Source organism: Platalea leucorodia (assembly GCF_965183815.1).
Source record: "Platalea leucorodia genome assembly, chromosome: 4".
Taxonomy (NCBI): Eukaryota; Metazoa; Chordata; class Aves; order Pelecaniformes; family Threskiornithidae; genus Platalea; species Platalea leucorodia.
The window spans coordinates 37,241,378-37,256,335 of NC_138826.1; the positions used below are offsets into that span (position 1 = coordinate 37,241,378).

At 40.2% G+C, this 14,958-nt stretch overlaps 1 protein-coding gene across 2 annotated transcripts; it reads left to right on the plus strand.

Moving 5' to 3' along the window:
* The first annotated feature begins 122 nt into the window (after positions 1–122).
* On the plus strand, positions 123–13,385 carry KIFBP (kinesin family binding protein). Of its 2 annotated transcripts, none has more exons than XM_082310159.1 (7): positions 123–491; positions 3,074–3,172; positions 6,991–7,070; positions 7,183–7,366; positions 8,524–8,608; positions 11,054–11,163; positions 11,875–13,377. In XM_082310159.1, exons 1-7 carry the CDS (start codon positions 141–143, stop codon positions 12,751–12,753), a joined length of 1,788 nt encoding a protein of 595 aa, XP_082166285.1. In that variant the 5' UTR covers positions 123–140; the 3' UTR covers positions 12,754–13,377. The 2 variants fall into 2 exon arrangements, with proteins under 2 accessions (XP_082166285.1, XP_082166286.1); XM_082310160.1 differs by lacking the exon at positions 123–491 and adding an exon at positions 501–799 and having other exon boundaries at positions 11,875–13,385.
* The last annotated feature ends 1,573 nt before the right edge of the window (positions 13,386–14,958 follow it).

Genomic DNA, 14,958 nt, shown 5'->3' on the forward strand with positions numbered 1-14,958 from the left:
GGGGCGGGGCGGGGGGGGGGGGCGGCGGGGCGGGGGCGCCGCCGCGGTCGCCATGGCGGCGGGGCGGGAGGAGGGGGCGGGGCCGCCGGCGGCGCGTCAGGCGGCGGCGCGCGTGAGGCTGGGCGGCCGGCGGAGGGAAGATGGCGGCGGCGGCGGGCAGCGGGTGGGCCGCGGTGTGCGAGAAGTTCCGCACCGCCCGGACGCTCTCGGCCGTGGAGTCGCGCAAGGACCCGGAGACCGAGCCCTACCGCTCCAAGTACAGCGCCCGGGCGCTGCTCCAGGAGGTGAAGCAGCTGCTGAGCGCCGCCGAGGAGGGCGGCGAGGCGCGGCTGGTGGCCGTGCGGCGGGCCGTGCTGGAGTACGAGCTGGGCGTCAACCACACCGACACCGAGGAGCTGTCGGCCGGCGAGGAGCACCTGCAGCGCTGCACGCAGCTCCTGGAGCCCCACCGCCTCTCCCCGGACTGCGTCTCCCTCTACATACAGGCCCAGGTGGGCCGGGGCTGTGCGGGCCGAAGGGGGTGTCTGCGGTGCGGGGCCGCGAGGTGCGCGCTGCCCCCGCAGCCTGCGGCCGGCGGCTCTGAGGGGTTCTGGGGGGCAGCGGTGCGTCTGGCCGCGGTCAGGCCGAGGCGGGGGTGCTGTGCCTGTGGGCCGTGCTGCCTGGGCTCTGCGGTGGGCCGGAAAGGGCGTAAGGGATGACTTCGATGGCACTTCGATCCCCTCATTGCTACAGCTTGTTTAATAGTAATAAACGTAAGGGCTGCTGGCGTTTATTTCATGCTCGAAGAAATAATTCACAGGTGAGGGCTGTGGAGGGATGCTCTCCTCTTTTAAGCTTGCTGCTGATGCCTTTAGGCACGCAGAGCATCTAACTGTGTTCTCGTAATAGAAACTGGATGTTGACAAAGCAGCGTACTCTTCAGGATAGACTGAGACAGAACTTGTAAGAACTGAGCAAGAATAAATTAGCCCATTTAGAATAAATAAGAATAAATAAAAAGAATAAATAAATTAGACCTCAGTATGTCCAGAACTTACGATTCCTTAACTGTTATCTGTTGTCAAAGTAAAGTTGGGGGGTGCTTTTATTTATGCATTATCCTGAAAAGGTAAATTGTTCTCAAAAGTTGTCACTTGTTTGCTTTTCAGCCTTGCTTGTTATCTCTCAATCTATTCTATTTTATTCCAGATGAGTAGGTATGGTTTTGTAGGGCTAGAAGTAATAATGTCCACCTCCTTATACTGAAGAAAGTAATATTGTTAACAAAGTTAGTACTTGTCATATGAAGATTCACAAAAGGGCTGGGTCTTTGCTCAGCCTCTCCATCATGGTAGCTGATGGATGGTTATATATCTATCTCTAGACTTTAAATTAAATAGAGCAGTTATTTAGATGTCTCTGTCAAAAGTGGCTGCTCCAATTAGAAAAGGCTCGGTAGTACTTCCTTGTCAAACATTGCAGAAGTGTCAAGGAATTGTGTGTTCATGTGGAAAGGCGCTAGTTAAACAATGACTTGTCTTACAATGGTTAAATTAACTGAGTTGTCTGGAATTCATGAGGTTACATCTGCTCATTGTCCTTCAGTGTGACGGTTTGGGTGCATCGCTACAAATCCGTTACCCATTATAAGATTGGAGATTGCTTGAGAAGCCAGTCAAAATAAGATAACGTCTTCCCAATGTGTGTTGCTGGGGAGCTGTTGCTTTTGTGGCTGAGGGCCAGGGATTCCACTGCGCTTTTGAACTGGTGTGTTGGAAAGCAGTACTTTTCTCTATGGGACAAATGCTGTCCTTGGCATGGCTTTTCCTTTTTTGGGGCCTTTAGGAAAGGGCAGGATGAAGTTTCCGTGTTACGCATGTGAAGTGCTGTGATCCAACACAAGACAAGTCTACTACCATCAGGCATGCAGCTGAGAGCAATGACGATAAGTGAGCATACCCTCAGCTTTGTGTCCTCAGGGCTGTAAGACTTCAGTATTTAATAAAAAAAATTCTCATATAAAACCAGTGATCGTCAACAGTGGCTGTACTTCTCCATCGGTCACGTTCTAGGTTGTATAGAGTAAGTTGTCATGGCACTGGCTTCTATTTTGAAAGAAGGAGCATTCTGTTTTCTTGCTAGGCCTGTTTCTGTAGCCCTACTTCTAATTTCTGAGCTTTTGCATAAGGATGTGTATGATAGTTTCTGTCTAATTAAATTTGGTCTGTTCCACTGCATGGCCATGGGCAAAGTATTTCTGTTCATAAACATCATGCTATGTGGTCCTTTCTTTTAAAAATAGTAAAATAAATGGAATTGAAAAGGACACAGGGCTGGCACAGAACTACACATGCTAACTCCTTTTAAGTTGTTTGGGTTTTTTTTGTTGTTTTTTTTTTGTTGTTGTTGGTTTTTTTTTTTAGCCCTGTTGGATTTTGTAAGAACGCTGCCTAGAAATTAAATTAGCACATCAGACATGGATTGTTATTAATGCCTTCATCTTTATGAATAAAATTAGAGGTACTTTTTTGTAAAAGATGGGTTCGCAGATGCAGTAACAAGTTACTATGTACACTGATGTAATTTAAATTTGAAGGTGGTAATCCATAGCTTCTGTATCTTAACAGTTCTTTTCATTTCTTTTCATTGTTGAAAATATACAGGTATTCATTCCTAGCATATCTTTTTCCTGTTAAATTTTTCTACAGAGTTATGATGACAAATTTATAATTCCTTGGTTCTTTTTATGCTGTTTGTATATGATATAAAAGCTGCATGAATCAGATGCAGAACATACTGTGTGGAAACAGCTTGTTATTTGAACACACCAGTCCTAATTTAGCAGAGTAAACACAAAAAACTGCAGTCTGTTAGGTGACTTTTGTATATATTTGCCGCTGTGTGAGAACCTTCCTTTTTGAGCAACTCGCAAAAAAAACGGGTGGGCACAATTTTTGCTTTTTGAAATCCATTGTATTAGAACATATATGTAAGGATGAAGACTGATAAACTGTTTTGAGAAAACATGCAATGTAAATGGAGCAAATGGAGCATAATGGGAAAATAACTATTTTGTTTTTCCTTTTACTTCTAGAACAATCTAGGTATCCTGTGGTCTGAAAGGGATGAAATTAAAACTGCGCAAACTTACTTGGAATCTGCAGAAGCCTTGTATAATCAATACATGAAAGAGGTACTGTGTTTATTAATATTGTGGCAGATCTTACTTTGACGTGCCACCTATATTTTTGGTAACATACGGTGGAATTTGAGTTTCTGGGCTTTATGCTGGCTGCTGTGATACTTCTGAAAAGTGATATGATTTGTACTGCTAGCATAGGAAGAGGCAAACTAGAGGATCACTTGCTAATTTCAAAATGGACTAATTCAGGAAAATAATTTTACTCAAAAATAATGGTCCTTTTTGAAAGCTCTTTGAATTTATAATCCAAAGTTGAAGCCGGTAGAATTTGGCTTTTAATTAAGACTGTTCTTAATCTTATCTTGGAAATGCTGTGAAATGTCAATCCAGTGCTTTCAGTGGGAAAAGGAAACAAAACTGTAATATTTGCATGGTTTGACCGCACAATATTGCGGAGAGGCAAGTAGTTTAGTTCCACATCCAAGAGGACAATCTCACAAACAGCTAAACCTCTCATGCATATTAAACAACCTTTTGAGTTGTGGATTCTGCTGTGTATCAACAAAGACTCCCTTGTGCTATTTTTGAGCTCTTTGCAAAGCTCTTCCTACACTGACTTGCATCAGGGATGGTTCGTGAGTGAGCTAAAAACATTTGTGGCCTTAAAGGAGCAGCATCTGTGTCTCAGGACAGCTATAAAGGTTGGACAGAACTTAGTTTAATGAAATTGCAGTTCAGGTTTTAGATTAACTTGGTGTATAGCACAGATTATTCTTGTGGAAATTTTAGAGTGGGTTAGTTTTTATCAGTTCCTTCCTGCTGTATTACCAGCTTTCTAGCCATGCTGGTCTACAGTGATAGGAGAGGTAGTGGATCTGGGGGAAAAAAAAAGCCCCACTTGTGCTGAAAAGCTTGTCTGTTTATTTTCCGCCCTCTGGATCGGTTGGTCTAACTAGAGATAGTACATCTCTCTACAGACCCTCTCTCTAATTAATTCCTGATGTTCAACTTAGATATTTATACCCAGCCAAGCATGATATTGTTGGCTTCCGCATTGCCTCTAAAAGATTCTGGCACTTGCTCCAGTGATTACGGAATTGTACTAGTACTACCATATATTTCAGTGGATGAAACAATACTGCCAAATGCTTCATGTTTTTACTGTGGGCTTTTCTGAAAGGGTTAGTTTTTGTTAGTTATCTGCGTTTGTTGTTGGGTAATGGCTAGTGAATATTCCTCCTGGGGCTTTGCTGCCTGGCGAGGTTATATATACGTGACTGTCAATAGGCCCACATCAGATCACTTGTCACATTTTTTTTCCCCAACATTTTTTGATTTGCTTCTTATATTTCAGGGCATTATATAAGGTCAAATGTATCTATGTCTAAAGACTTTTTTTTTTTTTTTTTAAAAGCAACTACACCAAAAGAGTGTTTCTGTGGTAACTTTATTGGGCTTCTGGCATGTTTCTCTGAACAGACTGAACTGCATTTGACATAATCTGCAAAGAATTAAAAAAAAAAAAAAAAAAAAAAAAAAAAAGAAAAGCAGGGGATGAGGGAGCTTGTCTAGCTGCTTTATGGTTTATAAAGAGGACCTGAGTTCCTTGCAGTGGTGTTTGATCTTTAGGATTTGTACAACCGTGTCAACAGTCATCATTCAGAAATTATAAAAATATGAATATACTTTTCTTAACATTCCCAATTCTTGGGCTATCAGGAAGCCTTCCTGTCTGGGAATCTTTGGTAAACTGTTGGTGATTGAGGCATTTTCCTGAACTGGCGGATTTAGTTCTGTACTAAGCGGGTCTTGTTAACTTACAGATTGTGGGTGGGGTTGGTTTTCTTCCTCCCCTAAAGCAACTAGAGCACAACCAAGGCAATTGCAAGAAAAAAATTATTTTGGTAGAGTTAAAAGATTCTTTTACTTTCTTCTCCTGAATGCTTTGAGTTCACATCTATTTTTAAATTATTTTCAAAACATAATTAGTTTTTGTAACAACATTTGTTATGAGGAAAGCTGTTTGGTTGTTTAACGCAGTACAGTGAAAATCTGAGGGTGCTAAACTTTATGGGCAGGAGCTTGGGCTAATGAAGTCCACCTGGAAGAGGAGAGTTGCAGAGCTCTTCCTCAGGATGATTAAAGGCATAAGGCTTGACATCAGGTGATAAATCTGTAGATACAGGAAGGAGACAAGGATCTAGCTTACCGTGTCATTTCAGTTGCTTTCTTTGCAGGAATATCAGCTCTAGTCTTGCCAGAATATACTGCAAATCTTGTTGGAAGGTTTGGGAGCCTTTGTAAGGTTGTAAGCCTTTGTATCTCTAAAGAAAACAAGATGGAGGGTTATAAATTCACAACTTAAAAACTAATGAGGTATAAACAGAAAACCCTAAAGATTAAAAGGTCATATAAAAATTTATACCTCCCTGGTAGGTTAACCACACTTTTATTTGTCAGTATCTGTTTCCAACCCATTTTCTCATCTTTGAAAATGAATTAAAAAATTCCATTAAAAGCAAACAGACAAATCCTTCCTGGATTTTTTAATGAGAAGAAATATGAAAATGAGAGTATTTTTTCTTCCCTTTAAAGTTAATGCATTCTCTACTGTTGCTCCTGTCCCTGCTTGAGTCCCTATTATCTTATGAAAAGTATTTCTCTGGACTGCTGCTTATTTATTGCCTTACTTTCTCTTGGACTAAGATATTAATGGGTTTAGGAAAGGGCTAGGAAAATTGCATACTAAACTGGGCTCTGTTCCTAGCAGACATGTTGAACGTCCTCCAGGATGCACTGTGTAATGGTAAAAAGCCAACATTAAGAAAGGCATCTTCATTTGAAGTGTGTTAGAATTGGCATGTGAACTTACAATTACAAAGGAAATTAGATAAGCACAGACTAATAAAACTTAGCCATAAGCGATGTTGTTCTGTTGGTTTTGCCAGTTATGCTGACTGTAACTTTATCGACGGTCATTTTAAGGAAAGGTTGAACAGAGCACTGCTGAAAGATGTATAGTTACCACCGTTCTGCCATTAATCTCTGAAACTAATGTCAAAGAATGCACAAAAATGAGTTTAAAATGAGAGTTACTTCTATATGCACAGCAATATCTTACTTTCTGTTCTTGATCAAGGAAAATAAACTATTTTGTACGTGTCACGAGATGTAGCTCTGTATAAGGATTCTGACAGAACTCATGGTTTAAAAAACAAAAAAGCACTTCTAAATGAAGCAGTTCACATCCTTAATAACTTCAATGTACATCATGCCTTATATCAAGGTTTAGCAGCTTCATCCTCCAAAGATGTTGCCTGTTGCCTTATTCATATATTTGAGTAAATAGTCTTACCAGCTTGTGAATAAAGGGAGTCATTTCACAGTGGCAAGAGCAGCACATAATGTTCTTTGCAGTACTTCCTGCAGGATGTTTTCTTGCTACTGATTAATGTAGCTGGGCAAACTAATATTTGACACTTGAAGGCGTGCTTAGTATTAAATTGATGCTTTAAAAACCATTATGTTATTGTACAAGCTAAAGACACCCAATTATAGTTCTCTAGAATCCAGGTTGAGTATTTCTGGTTCAGACAGCATGCATTACTTTAAACTATGTAAGCAGAAGTCTTCTACAAGCTGAAAACCTTGTAATTCCATGTGGAATTGTGGCTTTCTTCCTCTAAATCTCCTAAGTTTTGTGGAATTGCTCCAGAGATGTGACATTCAGATAGGCATAGATGCATTACGTGAAGTTTTGTTGGATTTGGAATTGAAAAAATGGTAAATCGTCTGCAGCCAGAAGAGGGAGCGCTATGTTACAAAGCAAGAGAAATGTAGTTTACTGACTATATCATGTACTCTTGCAGGATGGAAATCCTCCCCTGGATCCCAGTGAACATTTCATGTCAGAAGAAGAAAAACTCACAGACCAAGAAAGATCGAAAAGGTGGGTGCATAACAGCATACCTAGATTATTATTACTTTTTTCGTTTATGAAGGTGTATTGAGGGAGGAAAAAAAAAGAAGAAGAAATCTAAAGAGACTGTTGTTTTTTCCAGATTTGAAAAAGCCTATACACATACTCTGTATTATCTGGCACAAGTGTACCAACACCTGGAGATGATTGAGAAGGCTGCTCAGTATTGCCATACTACTCTTAAACGACAGCTTGAGTATTGTGGCTACTACCCGGTAGAGTGGGCACTCAATGCTGCTACTTTGTCACAGTACTATCTCTCTAAGGTAACATACCAAATGCTTTTCTGCTGTAATTATATCGTAAATGTAACTATCAAGTAAGGCAATTCTTTAAACAGCTGTTTGGGAAAGGATACCGTGTTGAATTAAAAATGTCCTCCTGTAAAAGCACAAGTTGTCATCTGACATGAAACATCTGTTAGTTTTTTCTGAAGAGGATATAGTGGCTTTGCTTTCCTGTGGCATTGTGATGTCAGTGGGAAGAACGAGCAGGGGTGTAGACATCAGAAAAGCTCTATAGTTTATGAAGTCTTAGCAGTGATGTGACATGATGCTTGTAAGGAAAACTTAAGTAATCACTTAATTTTAAATTGTTTCTTATAATCGTATTGTTCTCTTACAATCCAGAGTTTAAAAACAAAAACCTCTTAGGACCGAGGTACTGCATGTTGTATGTCTCCTGTAAATTCTTGTCCTTTGTACTTTAGCATGTGCTTAAGACTTGTGTGAGCCTATATGAACATTAAAGCAAACGTGTAAGATGGTAGCTGTTGGCTTCCACACATCTGTGTTGACTCTGAATAATCCACTATGTTAGGAAATGCTTTGGTTTTATTTAGGAATTTCTATATTCCAGACTGTTTAGGTGCTCTTTTCTGATGCTCAAAAACTTCTGCCATACCTAAGACAGCTAATGCTAATTTCAATAGTAACTTGTAATTTCCATGTCTTTTTGATGCATTGGTAGCACTAATCATTAAGCAATGCATTGCCAAATATGAGTAAAGGAATCTGACTCACAATGTTGACTTGTACGTCCAGCTTATTCCGACTAACACCCCGTGATACAGTCTTTACCACAAGACATCACTTCCTTTACCGCAAGGAAGTGATAATAGCATAGATCAGAACAGTGAAAATGTTCACAATGTATGTATCTGATATTAAAAGCAAGGCTTGCTATTGTGGCTGTGGTAGAGAGAAAACGGCTGGTTGGAAAATACTGTATTCAGCAGTAGACGTGGAAAAATTGTGTCTTTTCTTCCAGTGTCCAGGGGAATGTGCTCCAGAGCCTCTCAGTTCTACCATTTCCCTTGTGCTCCTATATCTTTACTGTTTGAGGCGAGAGCTTTAGCCAAGCTGAGAGCAGTGCTTGGGCCGCTTATACCAGTGATAAATGCTGCCGTTTCTGTTTCTCTCAGCAATGCTTTATGGAGTCCCGACACTGTTTAGCAGCAGCCAGTGTCATCTTCAGCCAAGCTGGACAGGTGCCATCTGCTGAAGACAGTAAGTTCATTTAAAAGTTTTGAATAAATATATATAAAAGTAAAATACTGTGAATTAAGCATCATTGATACATAATGTTAGAAGTGAAGTCTAGCAGTATGTACAAGACTTATCCCAGTATTAATTTTCTAAAATCTCTTTAGTTAACAATAAAGTAGAATATTTTGGAAGAGCTGCTTCTACAGCTTAAGACTGGCTATGAGTAAACCCTGTGAGGAGAAACTCAAGTGCTTCTTGCTGGTGTTTCAGAAAGCATACCAGAATAAAAGTGAAATTTAAACCAATATCCATTTCAGTAGTGGCAATGTCTCTGTTCACCCATTTGTCCTTGCACATGTGCTTAAAATGCAGCTTACCTTTGCTTCTCTGTGATCAGAGGGCAGTGATTCAATGAACCAAACCAGATACTTCCTGGGAATAGTTTTAAAAGAGGGAGGGAAACTACAGCTCTTAAAAACCCCATATCCGGGAGTTACTTGTATTGTCTTTTGTTGCTGGATGCTGCAGCCTCGTTAACGGCTGTTTTTGGAGTTGTAGCTCCCTTTGTTGTTTTGGGTATTGATGCAAAGGACAAACTTTGTGGTTCAGCACGGAAGATCAGTAAAAGAAACTTTTAGAGAACTGACCACAATTTTAAGGACGTGTGGTTACACGATAGTGTCAGTACTCAACATAAATCCTCTGTTTTAGGTTTAGTCTTTGCTTATCTACAGCACAGCCTTTAACATTCTGTCTTGAGCAACTGAAAGCTTCAAATCAATAGAGCTTTAACTCGTAGAGAGTGAGCAAGTACTCGGGGTAGCCCCTGTGTGAGTTCATAACTCTGACTTTGAACAGTGAATATATTGGTTAACTTTTAATGGTTTGAGCTGTTTAGAATACAAGTTATTTAATCCACTTGATGTTGTTATTTCAGGTTAAAATATAACCTGAATAGACACAACTGAGCTTTATTTAATTGAAGTTCAGTGACAGTACATTAATTTAATTGCTTTTAGTATTTCTCTTAGCTCAAAAAATAGACCTCTATGCAGTTGCCTTTCTTACTATTTAAGTACTTTGAGGATGATGTCCAAAAGCTTTTTAGTTTCAGGGAAACAGGGCTGTCATGAGTCAGGTTATGCTAATCTGTTAGGCTGCTTGAAAACAGTGTATTATGCAATATTCAGTAGGCCTGAATCAGTGTTCGTGGGCTCCCGTAGCCACCTGACTGCACAGTTGTCAGAGGTTGTTAATATGATAGTTAAGCCAAAAAAAGAAGTTATGTTTTTGGTAGGTGTGTAGAAGCATGCAGTCACTTATGGTTTCAAATTCAGGTGCAAGACTGGAAATGGTAGATAAGAGTCCTATTTTTAATTGTACTTTATAGTTTTCTTGTGTGATTTTTAGTCAAGTAAACTAACTTCTATCTTGACTTCCTCCTACACCAAACGGGAGTAGTGATACTTGTGTTTTGTTTCAGTGGAGTAAACATTTATCCTATTTTCCCTTCCTTTTCACTGTACAGAGAGCTGGGCTGTAGACTTGAAGATCATTATGCAGAAAGTTCTAGCTTACAGGAAGACTAATACACAGTCAGCATTGGCTGCTCTCAAGCATGTTCATTTTATGATGCTAATCAGAATATAAACAAACACAGAGATATTTAGTAAAGGTGCCTTTTCTTAGATCAACAACAGTTCTTATTTCCTTAATAAGAACAACTTGATTGGCTCTAATGAAAGATAATGAACACAGTGGGTCTGAGGCTGAAGTTGGCTTTTTATTTGGTGAACAGGAATGCCACTGTCCCCTCATTGTTCCGCTAGCTCGCTGCCTTCTGCCTAGGGACTGGGCAATGAGTTCTCTTTGAAATCCATTCAGTTTCTGAAAACGTTATCTTGAGACATCAGCAGTGCTGCTACTTGTAACAGTGGGGAGACTGTGGGGACAAAAATAGAGAAGTTGTAGAGCTAATAAATCTTATGTTGGTACCAGGTAGATTAAGCAAAGGCAGTTTCCCCTACTTTTCTTCCCTTTTTTGGTAGCAAGCCTGGGGCCCATTGCAATATAAATGCCCTCATCATCTTCCGAAACAATTACTGGGCAGGCAGCTGAATCTCAGAAAACAAATTGTCCCGATTTCTTTCTTTTGTAACAAAGAGACATGAAAATCTTTTCCAGTGAAACACCTCCAAGCTCAAAGGTCTTTTTAAACATACGTTATGATCGGTTTTCTTGGAAGAATTCATGCATGACAAATCCATGTTCATCTATATGGTTTTCTACCAGAATGACAGTTTGCAGAATTGTTATGTAAACTAACATGGAGAACATGTTTCTGTCTAAAAATGAGGAAAAATTAATTAAATACAAGTAACGTATTCTTTGCATGTAACATTTGAGATTCTTGCTGGAGTGCTTGACTTCTCTTAAGGTTTTTATGTGTTTCTGTCCATTCAATAGATGAAACGGAGCAAGACCAACAGGACCTTCGACAGAGAAAAGCTGAAATTGCAAGATGCTGGATTAAGTATTGCCTGAATCTCCTGCAAAGTGCTCGGAAATTACTTGAGGTAACCAAAAATCTGTTCTATAGCTGTCATTGTTTAAAAACAAGGTCTGTTTTGATGCTTGTAACACAAACCAATTCATAGTTGGTAGCAAATGATAAACAATTGCCTAATACAATAGATGCTTGTGATGTAGCAGGTGTTGCATAGTATGCTCTGACTTTAATGCAGCACAGATAGGAGATCAGCTCTGTAGTGTGATCAGTGCACTGCTTGTACAGCAGCTTCACAAATTTCTCTCCCCTGCTGCATTTTCTTGCGGCTTGATTTGGCAGATCACCTCTTATTAAATTGCTAGTGAGAGCATATTAATATGCAACAGTTTTGTGTGCTGGTGTTCTCATTCATTCAAGCCTTTGACTCATTCAAGTGCTCATTTCGTTAATTTAATCATTCATTTGAATGTTCGAAACTCAGCATTCGCTGAAATGCTTTGCAGAAGCGGGGCCTTTGGGCTTTACATTTATTGTTTTGGCTATATTGTCACACAGGGTAGGGAGGCTAAATTGCCTTAGTCCTATGTTTTTACAGAACCGAGACTGTAATTTACGTGATATTTTGTGAATATAAGGTCTAATATGCCAACGTGTCTTCTCTTCTGTCTTATTGCTAACTAGTTGGTATTTCAAAGGTAACTCATAAATAAAAGGATTCAGTGTAAGTCACTCTTCATAAGCCACATGCATTTTTAATTAGTATGCTTTGTCATTTCAGGATAACATAGGAGAACTGGATCCAGACAGGCAATTGGAACTTAAAGCCCAAAGGAAAAAAGAGGAGGATGAAAAAGAGAAGGGCAGGAAAAAAGCTGTCCTTTTTGGGACGAGTGATATATGTGACTCTGTTTTAGCCATGGAAGAGAAAGTGAGCAGCGTATATCCTTTAGATTTTCAAGAAGCCAGAGAAATCTTCCTAGTTGGTCAGAACTATGTTCGGGAAGCAAAAGAGTTCTTTCAGGTTGATGGTTATGTTACTGATCATATTGAAATTGTTCAGGATCACAGTGCTTTGTTTAAGGTACTCGCTTTCTTTGAAGAAGACTATGAGAGACGTTGCAAAATGCACAAACGTAGAATAGACATGCTGGAGCCTATATATGCAGACTTGAATCCACAGTACTATCTGTTGATTAGTAGGCAGCTTCAGTTTGAACTAGCCGACACCTATTATGAGATGATGGATTTAAAGGTAGCTATTGGTAACAGGTTAGAGGAGCTAGACTCCCACACAATTAAGAAAATTAATTCTCTGGCTCAGTTAGCGATCAAATATTATGAACTCTTCTTAGATTCTCTGAGGAACCCAGATAAGGTGTTTCCTGAAGAGCTCGAGGAAGATGTTCTTCGCCCTGCAATGGTGGCTAAATTTCATATTGCACGACTATATGGTAAGCTTATTACTTCGGATAGCAAAAAGCAGCTGGAAAATATGCAGACATCATTGGAATATTACACATTTCTGGTAGACTATTGTGAGAAGTACCCAAATGCTGTCCGTGCTGTTGAAACTGAACTAGAACTCAGTAAGGAGATGGTGGGTCTTCTTCCAACAAGAATGGAGAGGCTAAGAGCAAAACTGTGTCCGTTCATATAAATACTTGCCTTGAAGGAAACGTGCACTATTAAAATGATACCTGTCAAAACCAGTGCTGTCAGACAGCTTCCGTACTGATGGATAGAACTAAGGTGTCTACAGTTCGGCAGTCCACCTAGAGCCTGCAGTAGTGTAACTTTGTGAGAAACTCGGAGCTCTCCAGTTCAGTAGCTCACCCACACTAATGGTATAAACTTTAAATGTAAAGTGAATGTCCAGCTAATGCTTTGTATTGTTTGTCCTGTATATAAATATAAACCTTTTCTCCCTTATGGTTTTCTCCTTCAGCATATGGTTCAGTTTCTAAATGTAGTGCTGTATGAAAATTGTTTCTTTTAAGAGAATCTGTTTCTCTGGGAAAATTTTTCTAAGAAACCTGAGGCACGTTCTTCCAACTAGAATATATTTTACCTCTTCTAACCTTTGTCCCCAGAAAACTTTATCCGTATAAAGGGAACTTTATGTTATTTTCAATATTTATTTTGTATGTTGCTCAGTGTTTTCTTTTTTTCCCCTGTTAATAAAAACCTAGTTGATAGAAGCTCAATAAATGGACTAGCTTGGCTAAATATTTTTTCAGGGTCCTTAGAATTCTGTTTCCTTATGTCTTGCCAAGATATGGTATATGTTACAACTTTGGCCAAAATAAATAGTTGTGAAAGTGTTTCCACATGAGCGTCTGTAGTAAAAACGTGAGCAATTGAAGTGCTAGAATCATGAGCAAGAAAGTTTGCTGCTTTCTTGCTTGTGGCAGGAGGAGATACCCTGCTCTTAAACACGGTGCGGAGAATTCACAGGGTAGAGGTGCTCTGCTCTCGTGCTCCAGACTGTTGCTGAACACAGCTTAAAGGCCTGGAATGCCATGGAAGGCCTCTTACCTGGTGCTGGTCAGGGAGCCCAGGTGCTGTCTTAGCAGGAGCTGCAAGCAGGGACTTCTCTGAAGTTGCTGCGGATCCCAGCGCCGCCAAGGTGCTATTCAAAAGCTGTCTGTGTGCCGTCGATTGCTGACTTCTCTATTAAAGCTGTCCTGATTGTCATTAAGGACCTGCTCCTCTGGCAACGTTCCTGTTCTTACACAACCTGTTACCTTTGCCTTGTTCTAATTTAGCCACCTATTTACTCTTTATGGAAGACCAGGTTGCATTTCTGACCCAAAACGTACACAGAGGTTGTCTTTGTATTTCTGGTGTCCACAGAAGGATTATGAACCAGGACCCGGTTTAAATAAAATGTAGGCTGAGCACATTGTTCAACCATATATTAAGAGATTACAGTCAGAGACGCCAGGGGATACGGGGAAAGTGAAGTGAGAAGGTGATGGGGTGCGCAGTAGCGCACCAGTCTGCACCAGCGGTCTTATCGCTGTCAAGTTCGTGGGAAGGTGTTTACACCTATAGAGGGCATTGAAGGAGAATAGTCAAAACAACTGGATTATTCCGGAAAATGCAAGAATGCGAGGGGGAAAATATGACGTTAGCCTGGAGGGTGTGAGGGGGAAGAATGTGCAAGCAAGAAAGCGTGTATGTCTTAAACGTGTGGTAAAAATCTCTAGCTTGCAGAATTCTCTGCAGAAGACTTCTAACCGCAAACAAATAGGCCAACAAATGGGTCCTGGAAACGAGAGGCAGCAAAACTCAAAACTAGACCAGCTACCTGCGTGCCTATAAAATAAGGGAGAGAGCGTGCGTGTGCATGTGTGTGTTGTTTCTGTTTTACTAAATAATTGTCTAGTCAGCCTTTAGGAGTTTCTTTTCTGCTGTCAGATCTTTAATTCAGTTTTTCTCATAGCCTTCACCACAAACTCATAGTTTGAAAGTTAACATTTTTTTTCTACTAACTTTCAGCTTCATATTTAAGTAGAAGAAGGCGATATATGTTTGGGGTTGTTTGGGTTTTTTTCTTCTATACTTCAGTGTTCCACCCTTGAGGGCCTTTCAGCAAATTTTTTTGGAGCAAGGATTGGCTCATCAAACTTAGTTTACTTGTAATTTGGGGAAGGACAGATTGTGGGCTATCCCAGCATACAAAATAATTTTTTTTTTTTTCCTTTTCCTGTTACATCCTTCAAATACTGGTCTGAAGAGAGTGTTAAAAGTTGCCTGCAGGGTAGGCAAAGCCAAGTGAAGTGTGGGGTGATGTGTCCCTTTTGACCAGCAGTTGCGTGCACAGGAACACCCTGAATTCACCAAAATCCTAGTGAGAGCT